The following is a 12,961-nucleotide window of genomic DNA, read 5'->3' as shown; positions in this document are numbered from 1 at the left end:
TTTTTTTTTAAATTGATGCAAGGATTTAGTTAAAAATTTGTTGTAGCAAAAAGTAATCTCCCCCTGGTGGGCTCGAACCACCGACCTGCAGATTAACAGTCTGACGCTCTACCGACTGAGCTAAGGGGGATCACATCCACTAAAATAAATTACTCCAAATGTTCTTAACTTCACTCATTTCCTATATTGTTTATTCCAACTTTGTTTTACACAATATATTCTATAGCGAAATCTCTTTATAAAACAGTTTGATATTCCTCTCCACCACGTTTCAACCAACGTTGCAAAATCTTCTTCTTCCACAAAATAGCTCCTCCAATCACTCCACCAATTACACACAATCCCAAAATTGTAAAAGTTCCCAAAATTCCTCCAACAATTGCTCCAGCATTACTCGAATCAGTAGCTTGTTGTGGAGTAATCAATATTTTAACTCTAACTGAAGATTCCACAGTGTAGGTCTTGTGTTCCTTCATGAGAATGAAAACCTTATCAATGCCATCCATTCTCTTGGTTGAGGAGAGTGAAATTGAAGTGGTTGACTCATCTTGGAGGACAAAACTTTGAAGGGAATTGGAGAAGGTAGGTAGATAGTAAATGTCATCTTTTGTTTTTTGGAGGTAATCTTGTTTTTGGTCAGCTGTCAACAAGTATAACGTGATGCCTCTTCCGACAAGTTCGATATCGGTACGAATTTCATTGAATGGTGAAATGGTGCATTCGAGTGGAAAGTAACTTTCTCCTGGTGATAACATAAAAATCTTCTCATCAAAATTGCATGTTGTACTTTCGGCAGAAATGTTAGACGAAAGAAGAAGGACTAATGAAAGAAGAATTGTAATCAAAAATGTGATGGTGAGTTGTTTTTGCATTTTTTTAAACAAAGTTTTGATGTGTTCAACAATTGACCCACTACTTATTCGAATATTGAGCTTCCTCTGTCAGGACATGATGTGAAAAAATTTCACACCAACGGTTTTTCAAATTCTCCTAATAACAATTTTAAAATTCGAGTTGATGTTTACTTGAAACCACACAAATCATTGCAGGAAGTTCTTATTTCACAACAACTCTACTAATGATATCAAGATTACAGTAAAACTATCACACTACGGTTGACCAAAAAACCAAAAACACATTCTATTCAAAATCTTCATGCAAGCCCACCAAGAGCCACAATAGAAGATCACTTCTTTCACATTTCACATCACAACTTTTTCACAAACCAATCAAATTTGCTTGATGACCATTGTAACGGCACAGTATTTTTGGCGCGCATTTCTCTACGTAAAATAAGGCCCGATAATCACAGAAGAAAAAACGCGAGAGATAATCTCAAAGCAAAAGGCTTTTGCTTGTGTGGTTCAGCAGAGAATGCGGAAGTGAAAGGAACAAGAAGGCTTTGCGCTCACAGAAAAACATTCTCGAAAAAAAACAATTAAAACTCAGAGATGAAGGCTACACAAATCGTCCTCGCACTCGTTGTCTTGTGTTTGTACTTGACTCCTTTTGTCATGATGAAGGCTACACCAAGATTCGGTGCTGATCAAGAAAGTTTGAAGAATCAAATCAAGGCTAGAATTCATGGAAGTTCTGCTTTAAAGTCAAAGATTTTGAGCTTTGCTATTAACAAGGTTGAAGAATCAAACCCAGCTATGGCCACCCAAATGAGATCAAGAATGATCAAGGGTGATTATGAATTGTGTGATATGTGTATTCAATTGTTGGATCAAACCATCAACCAATTGTTGAACATTATCTTGAACGTTGGTGTTATTGGATCATGTGGTGAATTGTGTGGATATTTGAAGGTAAGTTATCTTGACAAGTCTCTGATCAAACTAATCAAATATTTCTTAAAACCGTCATGACATTTAACACTTGACATTTTGACAACATTGTTACAACCAATGTGTGATTGTGAATACAACCATAACAATAGGGAGTTGGTTCTCTCGTTGTTGCTGCCTGTAGCTTGGTCTGTGATTACTTGGGTGTTAACGAATTCATCAATTTGATTGATAAGGCTGATTTGGATGCTATCTATGGATGCCAATTGGTCTCCTTGTGTCCAGTCAGAAACTGCAAGCTCCCAACTTGTGCTCAATTCTTCAACTCTAGAGTTGTTCCACAATCTGCTCCAAAGGGTACCACTTTCACTGCTGTTACTCAATTGAGAGTCTACAATCAAACTGGTACTGGTGAACTTTACTTTGAAGTGTTTGTATCAATCTAATTTTATGATTCTAATCATTTTCATATTTTACAATATTAATCATTGATTTTTCACACACACTTGTTGGAACATATTTTGTGGAATGATACTATCACAGTGATGGACCAACTACTGCTGACATTTCTGGAGGTGAATTGGTTGCTAACGGTTTCCAACCAGGTACTTTTGAAATTCAAGTTAAAGTCCAAACTCAAGATGATGAACAAAACCAAATTGTCTTTGAACCAGGTAAATATACTTTCTTCTCTGCTGCTTGTGAAGGTGAATGTGGATCCAAGCATCCAAATAGTAGAGTTCTTGCTACCACCACTGCCAACTTTACTCTCACTGATCAATAAATAATTATTTATTTTCATTAATTATTCAATCCTATGGACTAGCTTCATTTACAAAATGCGACTCTCACATTCTGCTCAAGTTCCAAAGCAAACAACAACAACTGTTAAAAATCCAAATAAGAATTATCATCAGGAATTTAAAAATATTTTAAAATTTTTAATATTATTTAAAAAAAATGTCTTCGCCAAGTGAGGATGATAATGACTTTTTCAACCCTTCCTTGTTGAATGATGATTTAGGACAGGGTTCGTTCGATGACTTGGATAATCGTCTCGCTAAAAAACTATCCGTTAATGAGTATGATGATGATAAAAATGATGAAACTTTTGGTGATGAAGGTGATGATGGAGGCTTTTTTATTTCTAACAATGATGCTTCTGATCTTGTTCGTGGATCCCGTCCATACTATTCTGTGGATGATGATTGGAATGGAAAGAAGGCTTTTTCCAGCCATACAACATCAAGCCTCCCACAACATTCACAACAACACCACTATCAACATTCTCAACAACAACATTCCTTGTTTGGCTCTACTAGCTCTCCAGGAGGAAGTGCTGCTGGTTTTCACAATGCTCACTCTTCTTTAAATACAAGTGGAAGTAGCACTGGTAGCGGTTTTGGTATTCCTATTGGACATTCACCATCTTCACCATCAAATTATATTCCTGGTGGAACACCTTCTCATCACCATACAAACACTGGTTCTTTTGGTAGTTTTGGTAGTAATAATAGTGGTAGTTTTGGAAGTTTTACACATCAACCAGTTATTTCTTCACCAAGAGCAACAAATATCTTGTTAGGTTCTCCTTCCGCTACATCACCTTCTGGTTCATTCCTTTCTAATATTTTGGGAGCCAGTCCAAATAGTGGTGCTACACAATCATCAATTATTGGTGGAGGACAACACATTCGTCAAGGAAGTAATAATGGAAGTGCTTCCTTGTGGGGTACTGCTAATGATAATCAAAATGATGATGCCTTCCTTGGTTCATTCTTTGCTGGTTCCGGTAGTGGTTCATCAGGAGGTGTATCAACTGTAGGCACTCATCACCACACAACTTCTGGTTCTTCTACAAAACAAAGTACAGGACTTCACTATATCACAGACTTGATTTCTGAGGAAGATGAAGATGATAAGAGCAGTGGAAGTGGTAGATCTAGTACTCATCAATTATCAAGTGGTGCCAATTCACCTTTTGGATTTACCAATACTGAAGTTAGTGCTACTATTGCAGCAAATTCAAGAATTCCAATCTCTGGTGGTTTGGAACCTCTCGAATTTTTACCAACTACTGTTGCTCACAAACATCCCGAATTAGTAAAGGGAGAAAAGCAACAAGCACCAACAACAACAAGTACTACCAACAATACTACATCAGGAGGAACAACAACAAATCAACAAACTTCTACACCTTCCTATTTGATGGTTAAATATAATACTTATAATACTGAAGATAAGACTGACTGTTACAATGTTATTAACAAGGTTGTAGTTAATGAAGTTTTGAACAAGATTCCAACACCTCAAGATCAAAGAAACAAGTTCCACAGATTTAACAATAATAATAGATCTCACAACAACAATAATAATAACAATGAAAAACCACATAGAATTATCCAATTTATGAGAATTGATGAAGTGGAAACTATTATTCGTCAACAAATGGTAGATTTACAAGTACACAATGGATACTCTGATGATTATTATTACTTTGTGAAAAATAACAATACTGAACAAACTATTGACCTTCTTAGCAAGCATCTAACTGAAGAAGAGGAAGAAAGAGAAAATGCCAGACAAACAGCCACATCTAATCAACAACAAGGAACCAATAATACTTCTACAACCACCACAACAACAACAACACCACCTGCTAGATTATTTGGTAGAATTCCATCTCAAAATGTCAGAACTCCAAGAACATGCTTTGATACTAATGTATTCCGTGATGAAGTTGTCGACCAATATTACAAACATAAGAGAATACCATCAGAGTTACGTACTAGACTTGTCTATAACAATCCAATTCAATTGAGAACATGCATTGAGAATGGTTTGACTCTTTTGATTGAAATTGAAGAATTCCAAACTGTTGCTCAACATTCTAAGGAAATTTCTCCAAAAGTTGCTGAATCTTCTTATGTTAATTGTCAAACTGTTGCTTCCTATCTTTTATATCACCAAGAAATTTGGAATATTCCAAAAGGAAAGAAATTTATTTGCAAGTGTCTCAATATTCTTCCACAACCTTTCAATACCAAGTTGCTCCTTGATATGATTCCAATTTTGATTGCTGAACATTCCACCAATCCTCAACTTGTAGAATCCATGATTAAGAGCTTGAATTCGATAGTCAATATTGGTACAATTACACTAGTGTTGGTACAATTAATGAGAAGTCCACCTTCCTCCATTGAATTCCTCAACGCCTTGCTCAATAGAGCTATTACCATACTCTCTCCTAAATATCAACAACAGCAAATGGTACAACTCAATATGTGGTATCAAACTCTCATCCAACAATTTATTCCTTTCTTTATGTCATATTATCACACATTGACTCCTGATATCCTGTACCCAATCCTTTCCAATATTTTAAAGTTAATCCCAAGAAATCTCCCTCAATTCCACCACATTTTATTCCACATTGCCCACGATCCACACAATCATCCTCTCAAAGCACAATTGATTCAACTTTACACCCAACCAACCTACCAATAAAAAATTTCCATTTATCCATTTGTTCTCTAATTTTTCACTCTGGATAAGGAATGGTTTGTTATGAATGGATATGAGGATTTGGTCAAGATTTCCAATCTGGCTAAAGATTTACGGTAACGTAGAAAATTCCTGGCGTTGGTGGTTAAATATTTATTAAGGATGATCCATAAGACTAATGGTCATTATGTTCAATGTGCGCAACACAATAGTGTGTTATTTCTTCCAATCTATGGAGGCAGCTAATTACTACTATTTCTTCTTTGCAATTAAATCTTGAATTTCACTTTCATATATGTTATTCAATTGTATGGATTGTCTTCTTCCTGTTGTTGCTGGTGCAAGCCAATCGTTCTTAAGACCCATATTGTGTGCTTCAGTGTTATAGACAACCCCTGGTTCCGTGGTTGTTTTAGTAATTGTATAATTCTCCAAATGATGTTGATCATGTTCATCTTCGTCATGCTCATCATCCGAAGGAGGGGCGTGATAGGATCTATTGGCTAAACAGGCAGAACATTGTGTTTCCTGATAATATTTCAATTGATTTCTTAATTCCTTAATTGTTTCCTCCTTCATTTTCAATTCCAGCTTTACCTTACTGACTAATTGTGAGTCCAAGATTGGTACGTTCGATATACTATTATTATTAGGCATGATGTTGTTGTTGTATTTAGATTATTATAATTGAAGAGGAGGATAATGAGGCTTGTTGGTGGTGTAAATTGGAAAAATCAAACTCTTCTTTGCGGTAATTTTTTAAGGAAAAACGGAGAGAGAGGATGATGGTGGCTGTGATTGGGTTTTTTTTCTGGTGGTTTTATTAAGTGTGAGGATCCCACAAATCGAGCATGAATAAGGGAAAACCTTTTTGATCATGCGTGTGGAGAAGAGCTTCCACTTTATCAAGACCATTTTGAATATATTGCGTATTGTTGATCAATCCAGTGAAATAATTATTAATAGACAAGCTGAGGTGTTAGAGTTATGCATCTTAATAATATGCACAATATTTTGCGAGGAAATGAATCTGACAATTTGAGGCCACAACTGAGTTCAAAAATGTTCAAACAATTTACAGCACTCAAAATGGTGGTAGTGGATTTTAAGCAGTGCTAATTTCCTGTTGAGCTGTTCTATGTTTGTCAATTCATGCTCTTGAGATGGAATTTGACAATTTTGTTTTATTAATTGCCATACCTTATCAGAACTGTAAAAGGAGGGCCGTTTGCTGGAGCAATGTTTTCACGAACATCAAAACCTTGCCTTTTAAGGAAATTGATGAGCTTATTTTCTTTTGTTTTGGACTCGTAGTGATAAACAAATGTATAGATGGGGAGTGTTGCTTCATCTGATAATCTAATGATTGGTAGAATAACTTCAGAGCCAAGGCCCCTGCGTCTCAATTCTGGTTTGACAACCAAACTTAGAAGAGTCCAATGTGGTTTATCGTTTTGGGGAAGAAGCTTACCATGTACCATTTCTAATGCTTTGGCAGCCTTGTTGACTCGATATAGACCTTTGAAACCACTAAATAGCAAACAACAACCATCATCATAATGATGAATCAAATATGAGCATTACATAAAAAAATACTTACAGAGCTTTGGGAGCCTTCCCAATACCCAGTCTTACTAATTTCCACAAATCTACTCCCTTTGAGTTGAATGGATGTTGCCATATGGAAATGGCTTGAATCTCCTTTGATTCATTATTGAGTGGATAGTGTGTACTGACATAAATCCTACCATATTTGATACCGTACTTGACGATCATGGTACAGAGGAACAGAAGAGCTTCATCCGATACATCTTCCATAATCCCAGTTTTGAAAATGTAACTCAAGAGTGGGTGCAATTCGTTAGTTTCCATCAGTGTGGATGTGGTAGAGGTTTCAGCAGTAATGCCACTGTCTCGTTTGCTTTGCTCGGACGTTTTGGATGTTTGGCCTGATTCATAATTGGAAGATGTAATTGGAGCTGTATTTTCAGCATCGTTAGTGGAGGAATACTTGTTAAAGTTTGGAGATTTGAAACAATTCATGAGGAAGGTAGCTGCTTCTTGGACTTGTGATGGATGTATTTCACTGACAACACTTTTACCTCTCTTATTCATGTCACGTCTCTTTTTAGGTTTTTGGATTTTGACATAGTTGAATGCTTGTTGTTTGAAAATATTCTTTTCTGTTTGTGTGGTTGGGAGTGATGTGGATAGGGGAGAAGAAACTTTCTCAGCACTGGTGGTCATTGATTCTAGAGATAGCTCACTACCAGGTCTGTGATTATTGTTGGCGCTCCCAGCTCGTTTTCTTGGAGTTGGTTTGGAATAGATTGAGGAAGAATTCTTTAAAATCTCCTCTCCTGCTTTGGTATTCATAAATTGGCTCCACCACTATGTAAAATTGAATGTAAATGTTGTATGCATTCAAGTTATTACCAATTTGGTAAAAAGTTAAAGGAAATATTGAATTGAATACATGCAAAAAAATATGAATTGATGAGGAGGTTAGGAATTGAAAAAAACTTACATGTTGTTCCCATAACCAATAATATTGTCTACATGATAGACCTACATGATACATGTCTTCAATTTGTAAAAAGGAAAATACTCTAATTTTTAAAACGTCAGATAATTGGTTAAAATCCTTAAATACCAATTTCAAATTTCCATGCTTGTCGCTCGATCTGATTTTTGTCAGGGATTTGAGAACCTTCTCTGCCGTTGGCCGTTCTCTTGGATCATAGCTCACTAAATTTTTGGCTAGGGCAAATAATTCCTGAGAGTAGCCCAATGTCTTGACACATTGATGTTCCAATTCAACGAGAAAGTTTGGATTCTTTCTCAGTTCCATAGGAATCATCATTTGCTTTCCAGTAATCATTTGAAGAAGAATTCTATCCAATGAAATGGTTGACCATAATAGTTAGAAAAATATATGAGCTTTTTAAAATCAACTTACACTCCAAATGAGTACATGTCAGTTGCTTGATCATAAGGTGCCATGTTAAGCATTTCATAGCTCATATATTGAATAGTACCACATTGAGTATTGGCCATAGATTGAGTTCCCAATTGTCTACTAATTCCAAAATCTCCAATTTTAAGTGTACCATCTTATAATATTTGTAAAATCAATTGAAAATGTTTGTGACCTACCTGCAGCAATTAAAATATTCTGAGGTTTCAAATCTCTGTGAATAATATTGTGCTCGTGTAAATATTGAAGACCTGCTGCTATTTGTTCTGCATAGCTGAGAATATCCTTCTCTGCTATTTTTCCCTTCTTGCATGTACTCGAAATGAATTGTTGTAAATCTCCTCCAGGGCAGTACTCTATACACAGACAAACAAAGTGAGTGTCTGTACTATACTTGTTCAAGAATACCTTGAGGTATTTCATAATATTCTTGTGATTTAAATCTCGCAACTTTTGAGCTTCGTTTAAATGAAGGTTAGCATCGTCGAAAGAAGCCCATTCCATACGCTTGATGGCAACTTCTTCATGAGTTTTCTTGTGTTCTGCTAACAATACTTGTCCTATTGATTGATTAGTGACATGAACATTTCACCAAGCCACTTACCTTCAGAACCTCTTCCCAAGATTTTAATGATACTGTTGTTTGAATATCCGCATCATTGATTAAATCCACAATCATCATGTCTTGTACTTACTAATATTGATCCATTATTCGTGAAGATTTTTAAAGGTATTTTACAATAATAATAATAAATTAAACTAGTAGTACAGGTGTTTGATAATGTCGTTATTCTACAATTTTACAAGTCGACTCTAAGATTTTAATAATAATAAATTAAATTAAATAATTGATGATGATAATTTTCCTCTTATCCGAATATGATCACAGAAGAATCAAAAGCACCAAAAAATCCAACACAGGTGCGCTATTAACTCCTATTATCGTTTTTGTTTTCCAATCAAACACAACAATTACAAGGAAAATCAAAATTCGTTGTCCACTATCCAATATTAAACAACAAAAAACCACAATAAATTTTAGTTCGTTTTTTTCAAAGATGAAAAATGAGAGAACAATGAACTTGGTTCAGCCAACTTCACAAACCTATTATGTTACCTATCAAACAAAGTTTCTTAAATATATTTACACATACTTTTAATTAAGGTTCTTCAGAGATTGGAATAATTTTTGATTCCTTTGGTGGTTTGGAAGGAACATCCTTCTTTGGAATATCAATATTGAGTTGACCATGAGCAATGGAAGCATTAATATTATCCCAATCAATTTCTGATGGATTATGCAAGACTACTTTCCTTTCAAATTCTGGAACTAAAACTCTTTCCTGTATGAGATACTTTCCAAAAACTTGTTCCTCCTCTTTCATTTGTTTTTCCTCTAAATCTACTAAATTTCCCTTAATACAAATTTCTCCTCTTTCTTCATCAGTGACCGTCACTGAAATATTATTCTTGTGAAAGCCTGGAACATCTGCATGAATGATGAATTTCTTCTCGTGTTCTCTGACATCGATTGGAGGCTCGAATACAAAGAAAGTCTTTGGATCGTGAGAGTGATGACGAAGAATTCGTTTCACCTCCGGATGAGCATAATCTAAATTACCCATGCCCATCATGGTTTCGAAATGAGGGGATCGGAAAAGTTGAGAGAAGGTTGTTGGTAGATTGAATTTGCTTCCTGTCAGCAGGGATTTCAAGTATCTTTCGAGCATTTTTTTTTGAAGTGTTAAATTTGGATGTGTTTAGCAAATGACCAAAAATGGGCTCAATTTTTAATATTGTAAAGTAGTATTTAATAGTATTAAAAAGATATCAATTTCAATAATGAGAATGAATAAATTTTGAATATTAATTTAACATTTTTTATGATGCTTGTCTTGTTTTTTAACCAAAACCAATTCAAAAGTATTAGAATTTGTTCGAAAGGATCCGAATACCTTCTTGAGTAAAAGTGGATCAAGACTACTAGCAATGGCAACTTTCTTTACATGTTTCAGGTGGGCAACAAACAAATCAATGAGTGTGGACAGAATTTCTGGAGCAATGAGTGCTGGTGTGAGTGTAATTTCCAAAATTTGAGTTTGGAATTGAGGCATGGCAATTAATGCACAAAATTCTTTCAGATTCTTCTCTGTAACTTTGCATCGAAAGACTTTGATAAGGCATTGATTAGTTCTATTTACAGTGGGAGTAGATTGTACAATTTCATTCATCATGCTTGTAGAGGATGTTGCTGAACCACAACAAACTGAACTTGTCGATTGACTCATAGAGAAAGCAGCAGAAGGACTGTCTGTACAAAAGTATTCTCCAATGATAATCTTATTGATGGTCATTTCATATTGGAGGAGTCTATTTACATCTACTGGAAGATTAGTGGTCAATCTCTCCAATTTCAAACCTCTCACATTAACCTTGTCCAGTACATTGGTCAGTGTAAATCTCTCATTCATCTCACGTTGCTTTCCATTCAATACTAATTCTCTCAGGAGCAGCGAGGATTCTTCAAGGGCATGACCAATAATCTTGCTACACTCGTCGACATTCTTATAATAGTGAACATTCATTCGCAAGGATTGAACATTTTCCCAGTTAATCCTTGGCATGTATTCAAGCATTGGTTCTCCTTCCAACTGTACACGAATCACCTTTTCAAATGGGAATTCACAACTCGTCTTTTTATATTCTGTCAAATTCCACCATTCCATCCTAAAGCACACTGGATGAAACTCTACACAAATTGCTCTCATGTATCGATTTACCATTGAAAGTCTCATCACCGTTGTATGATCAAGCCACGAGAAGATATTTTGATAGAGGAATTCGGCTTGAGAATTTTCCATCACCAACGACCATGAAATTCTCGAACTTCTGTCATTACATGTATTATCAACATGTCGTATTGTAGTTGTTGAAGTTGAATTATTATTATTGTTAATGTCGTTGTTATTATAGATTTGACTCTGAGTACCAAATCTCTTGAATAGACTCTTCTTTATCTTGTTCAACATTTGACCGATATTTCTTCTGCTTCTACTTCTTATTGCTTCTTCTTCTACTGTTTTAGGAGTTGTGTTATAATTGTTATTAATAGTGAAAGGTTGTTGTTGTTGTTGCTGTTGTTGTGTGATCATCATCATTGTGTTGGAGGCGAATTTTACTGTTTCTTGCTGAAGCAGCTGATGATGATGATGTGGCTTGATGGGAGGTTTTGGGTGGCTCAAACAGCAGCTTGTGTTGTTGCGGTTTTTTTTTTAAATTTGTTTGCGTTTTGTTCCTACAAGACTTATTTGGTAAAGCAATTGTTCTCTTCGTAAGGCAATCTACAAAATAGGAAATGAAAAATGATACAATCAAATGGTAGGGTATTAATTGGATGTTAAACGTGATTGCTGGTTGTGAATTCACTTTGTAAACCCCTTCGTAAGCTCCCCTATTAATAATAAACAACCAACAGTTGTTGACTTTAAAAATCTTCAACGAGTCAAAAACTTGGTTTTTTTTCTTCACGTTTTTCCCACAACCAACAAACAGTAAAATTTTGTTCACGTTCTCTGATGAACAAGAAAGCAAGAAAAAATTGTCGGTTGTGTGTGACAAATCACGTTCAAGGACTTACTACACGTGTTTGGGAGAGCTCATGGTGAATCAATGTTTTAGCGCGCACACATATAGAAAGTTAAGATTCGAATGGTTCAGAATTTGCAAGGTGAATCGAATAATTTCTTACAATAATTGAAACATGCAAGATGGCATCTATTAGAAATGAACTGTATTGGGCTGTGTATTGGATGACAACAAATTTCGAAAGGTTTTCACACCGCCGACACATAGTGGAAAGGTTCATTGAATATATGCTTTTTTTGATGTGATATCACATATCTTGAGTTTTTGGATTTCTAGAGATTCTTTTGTATTTTTACATCCATGTATGGTAAAGGATGAAACTTATGCGAATCTGAGGACAATTTTTCTTCATTACAATATTGCTATCACAAGTTGTATATTTTATACAATGCATGCTTTACAATTTGTTGTTGCCTTCTATTGATTATTGTTATTAATATGGATGTTGCGAGAGAATGAATGGAATTTTTGTCATTTTTGGTTATTATGCGGTTTTGGCGGGAAATGATTTAACCCTCAAATACAGTTGCTGAAATTGAGAAACACCTTAATGTTAGATAGTCACTTCTTTCAATCAATTGTAATCCAAACGAACTCGGTTGACTTGCTCAATAATCATGTAACTTTTTAAAAAAAATGATTGAAAGCCTTCTACTTCCTGCTCGCATCGGCGGCGGCTGCGAATTTCCTGATGATGTTTGCTATGAAATTTTGACTCATCTCGACTCGTTTTTTATTTTGAAAAATTGCGTATTGATTTCCAAACAATGGAAAAGAATTATCAAGCAAACAATTCGATTATCGCTTGATTTTAAAAGGGAATTTGATGGTGGACGGGCCGAATTGTTAAAACAGAGTCAATTTTTGGAGAGGATTACATGTGTAAATTTAAATAGTGGAAATGTGAATGTTTTGGAGGCAATGATTATGATGCCTAATTTAGTTAGAGTTTCGTTTAGTGGAATTAATGATATGGCACTCGTCCGAAGGATTGGCGATTTGCAACAATTAAAAGAGTTGGACATTGTAAATAGTCGTTTGGTGA

The 12,961-nt window shown here is 35.3% G+C and overlaps 7 protein-coding genes and 1 non-coding gene across 8 annotated transcripts; 2 read left to right on the top strand and 6 right to left on the bottom strand.

The window, feature by feature from the left end:
- Positions 1 to 57: 57 nt before the first annotated feature.
- NAEGRDRAFT_t186 lies at positions 58 to 130 on the bottom strand. The gene has a single exon. It is a non-coding gene; the product is annotated as a tRNA-Asn (tRNA).
- A 106-nt stretch (positions 131 to 236) lies between these two features.
- NAEGRDRAFT_65118 (uncharacterized protein) lies at positions 237 to 872 on the bottom strand (the record flags this gene model as incomplete). Its single annotated transcript, XM_002679723.1, has 1 exon — positions 237 to 872. The coding sequence occupies one exon, from the start codon at positions 870 to 872 to the stop codon at positions 237 to 239; it is 636 nt and encodes a 211-aa protein (XP_002679769.1).
- Positions 873 to 1,679: 807 nt separating this feature from the next.
- On the top strand, positions 1,680 to 2,574 carry NAEGRDRAFT_31852 (uncharacterized protein; the record flags this gene model as incomplete). The annotated part of the gene is made up of 3 exons (XM_002679857.1): positions 1,680 to 1,811; positions 1,943 to 2,220; positions 2,334 to 2,574. The coding sequence occupies 3 exons, from the start codon at positions 1,680 to 1,682 to the stop codon at positions 2,572 to 2,574; spliced, it is 651 nt and encodes a 216-aa protein (XP_002679903.1).
- A 176-nt stretch (positions 2,575 to 2,750) lies between these two features.
- NAEGRDRAFT_65116 (uncharacterized protein) lies at positions 2,751 to 5,297 on the top strand (the record flags this gene model as incomplete). Its single annotated transcript, XM_002679856.1, has 1 exon — positions 2,751 to 5,297. The coding sequence occupies one exon, from the start codon at positions 2,751 to 2,753 to the stop codon at positions 5,295 to 5,297; it is 2,547 nt and encodes an 848-aa protein (XP_002679902.1).
- A 249-nt stretch (positions 5,298 to 5,546) lies between these two features.
- On the bottom strand, positions 5,547 to 5,951 carry NAEGRDRAFT_65115 (uncharacterized protein; the record flags this gene model as incomplete). Its single annotated transcript, XM_002679722.1, has 1 exon — positions 5,547 to 5,951. The coding sequence occupies one exon, from the start codon at positions 5,949 to 5,951 to the stop codon at positions 5,547 to 5,549; it is 405 nt and encodes a 134-aa protein (XP_002679768.1).
- A 2,298-nt stretch (positions 5,952 to 8,249) lies between these two features.
- Positions 8,250 to 8,838, bottom strand: NAEGRDRAFT_31906 (uncharacterized protein; the record flags this gene model as incomplete). The annotated part of the gene is made up of 2 exons (XM_002679721.1): positions 8,250 to 8,407; positions 8,451 to 8,838. Coding segments are annotated over 2 exons (546 nt in total), but the record flags the coding sequence as incomplete, so codon positions are not given.
- Positions 8,839 to 9,431: 593 nt separating this feature from the next.
- Positions 9,432 to 9,905, bottom strand: NAEGRDRAFT_47488 (uncharacterized protein; the record flags this gene model as incomplete). Its single annotated transcript, XM_002679720.1, has 1 exon — positions 9,432 to 9,905. The coding sequence occupies one exon, from the start codon at positions 9,903 to 9,905 to the stop codon at positions 9,432 to 9,434; it is 474 nt and encodes a 157-aa protein (XP_002679766.1).
- Positions 9,906 to 10,040: 135 nt separating this feature from the next.
- On the bottom strand, positions 10,041 to 11,789 carry NAEGRDRAFT_78985 (uncharacterized protein). Its single transcript, XM_002679719.1, has one exon. It carries the CDS (start codon positions 11,427 to 11,429, stop codon positions 10,143 to 10,145), a length of 1,287 nt encoding a protein of 428 aa, XP_002679765.1. The 5' UTR covers positions 11,430 to 11,789; the 3' UTR covers positions 10,041 to 10,142.
- Positions 11,790 to 12,961: the final 1,172 nt, after the last annotated feature.

Source organism: Naegleria gruberi, assembly GCF_000004985.1.
Source record: "Naegleria gruberi genomic scaffold NAEGRscaffold_12, whole genome shotgun sequence".
Taxonomy (NCBI): domain Eukaryota; phylum Heterolobosea; class Eutetramitea; order Acrasida; family Naegleriidae; genus Naegleria; species Naegleria gruberi.
The sequence above is the reverse complement of the archived record's forward strand: the minus strand, read 5'-3'. Positions and strand labels throughout refer to the sequence as shown.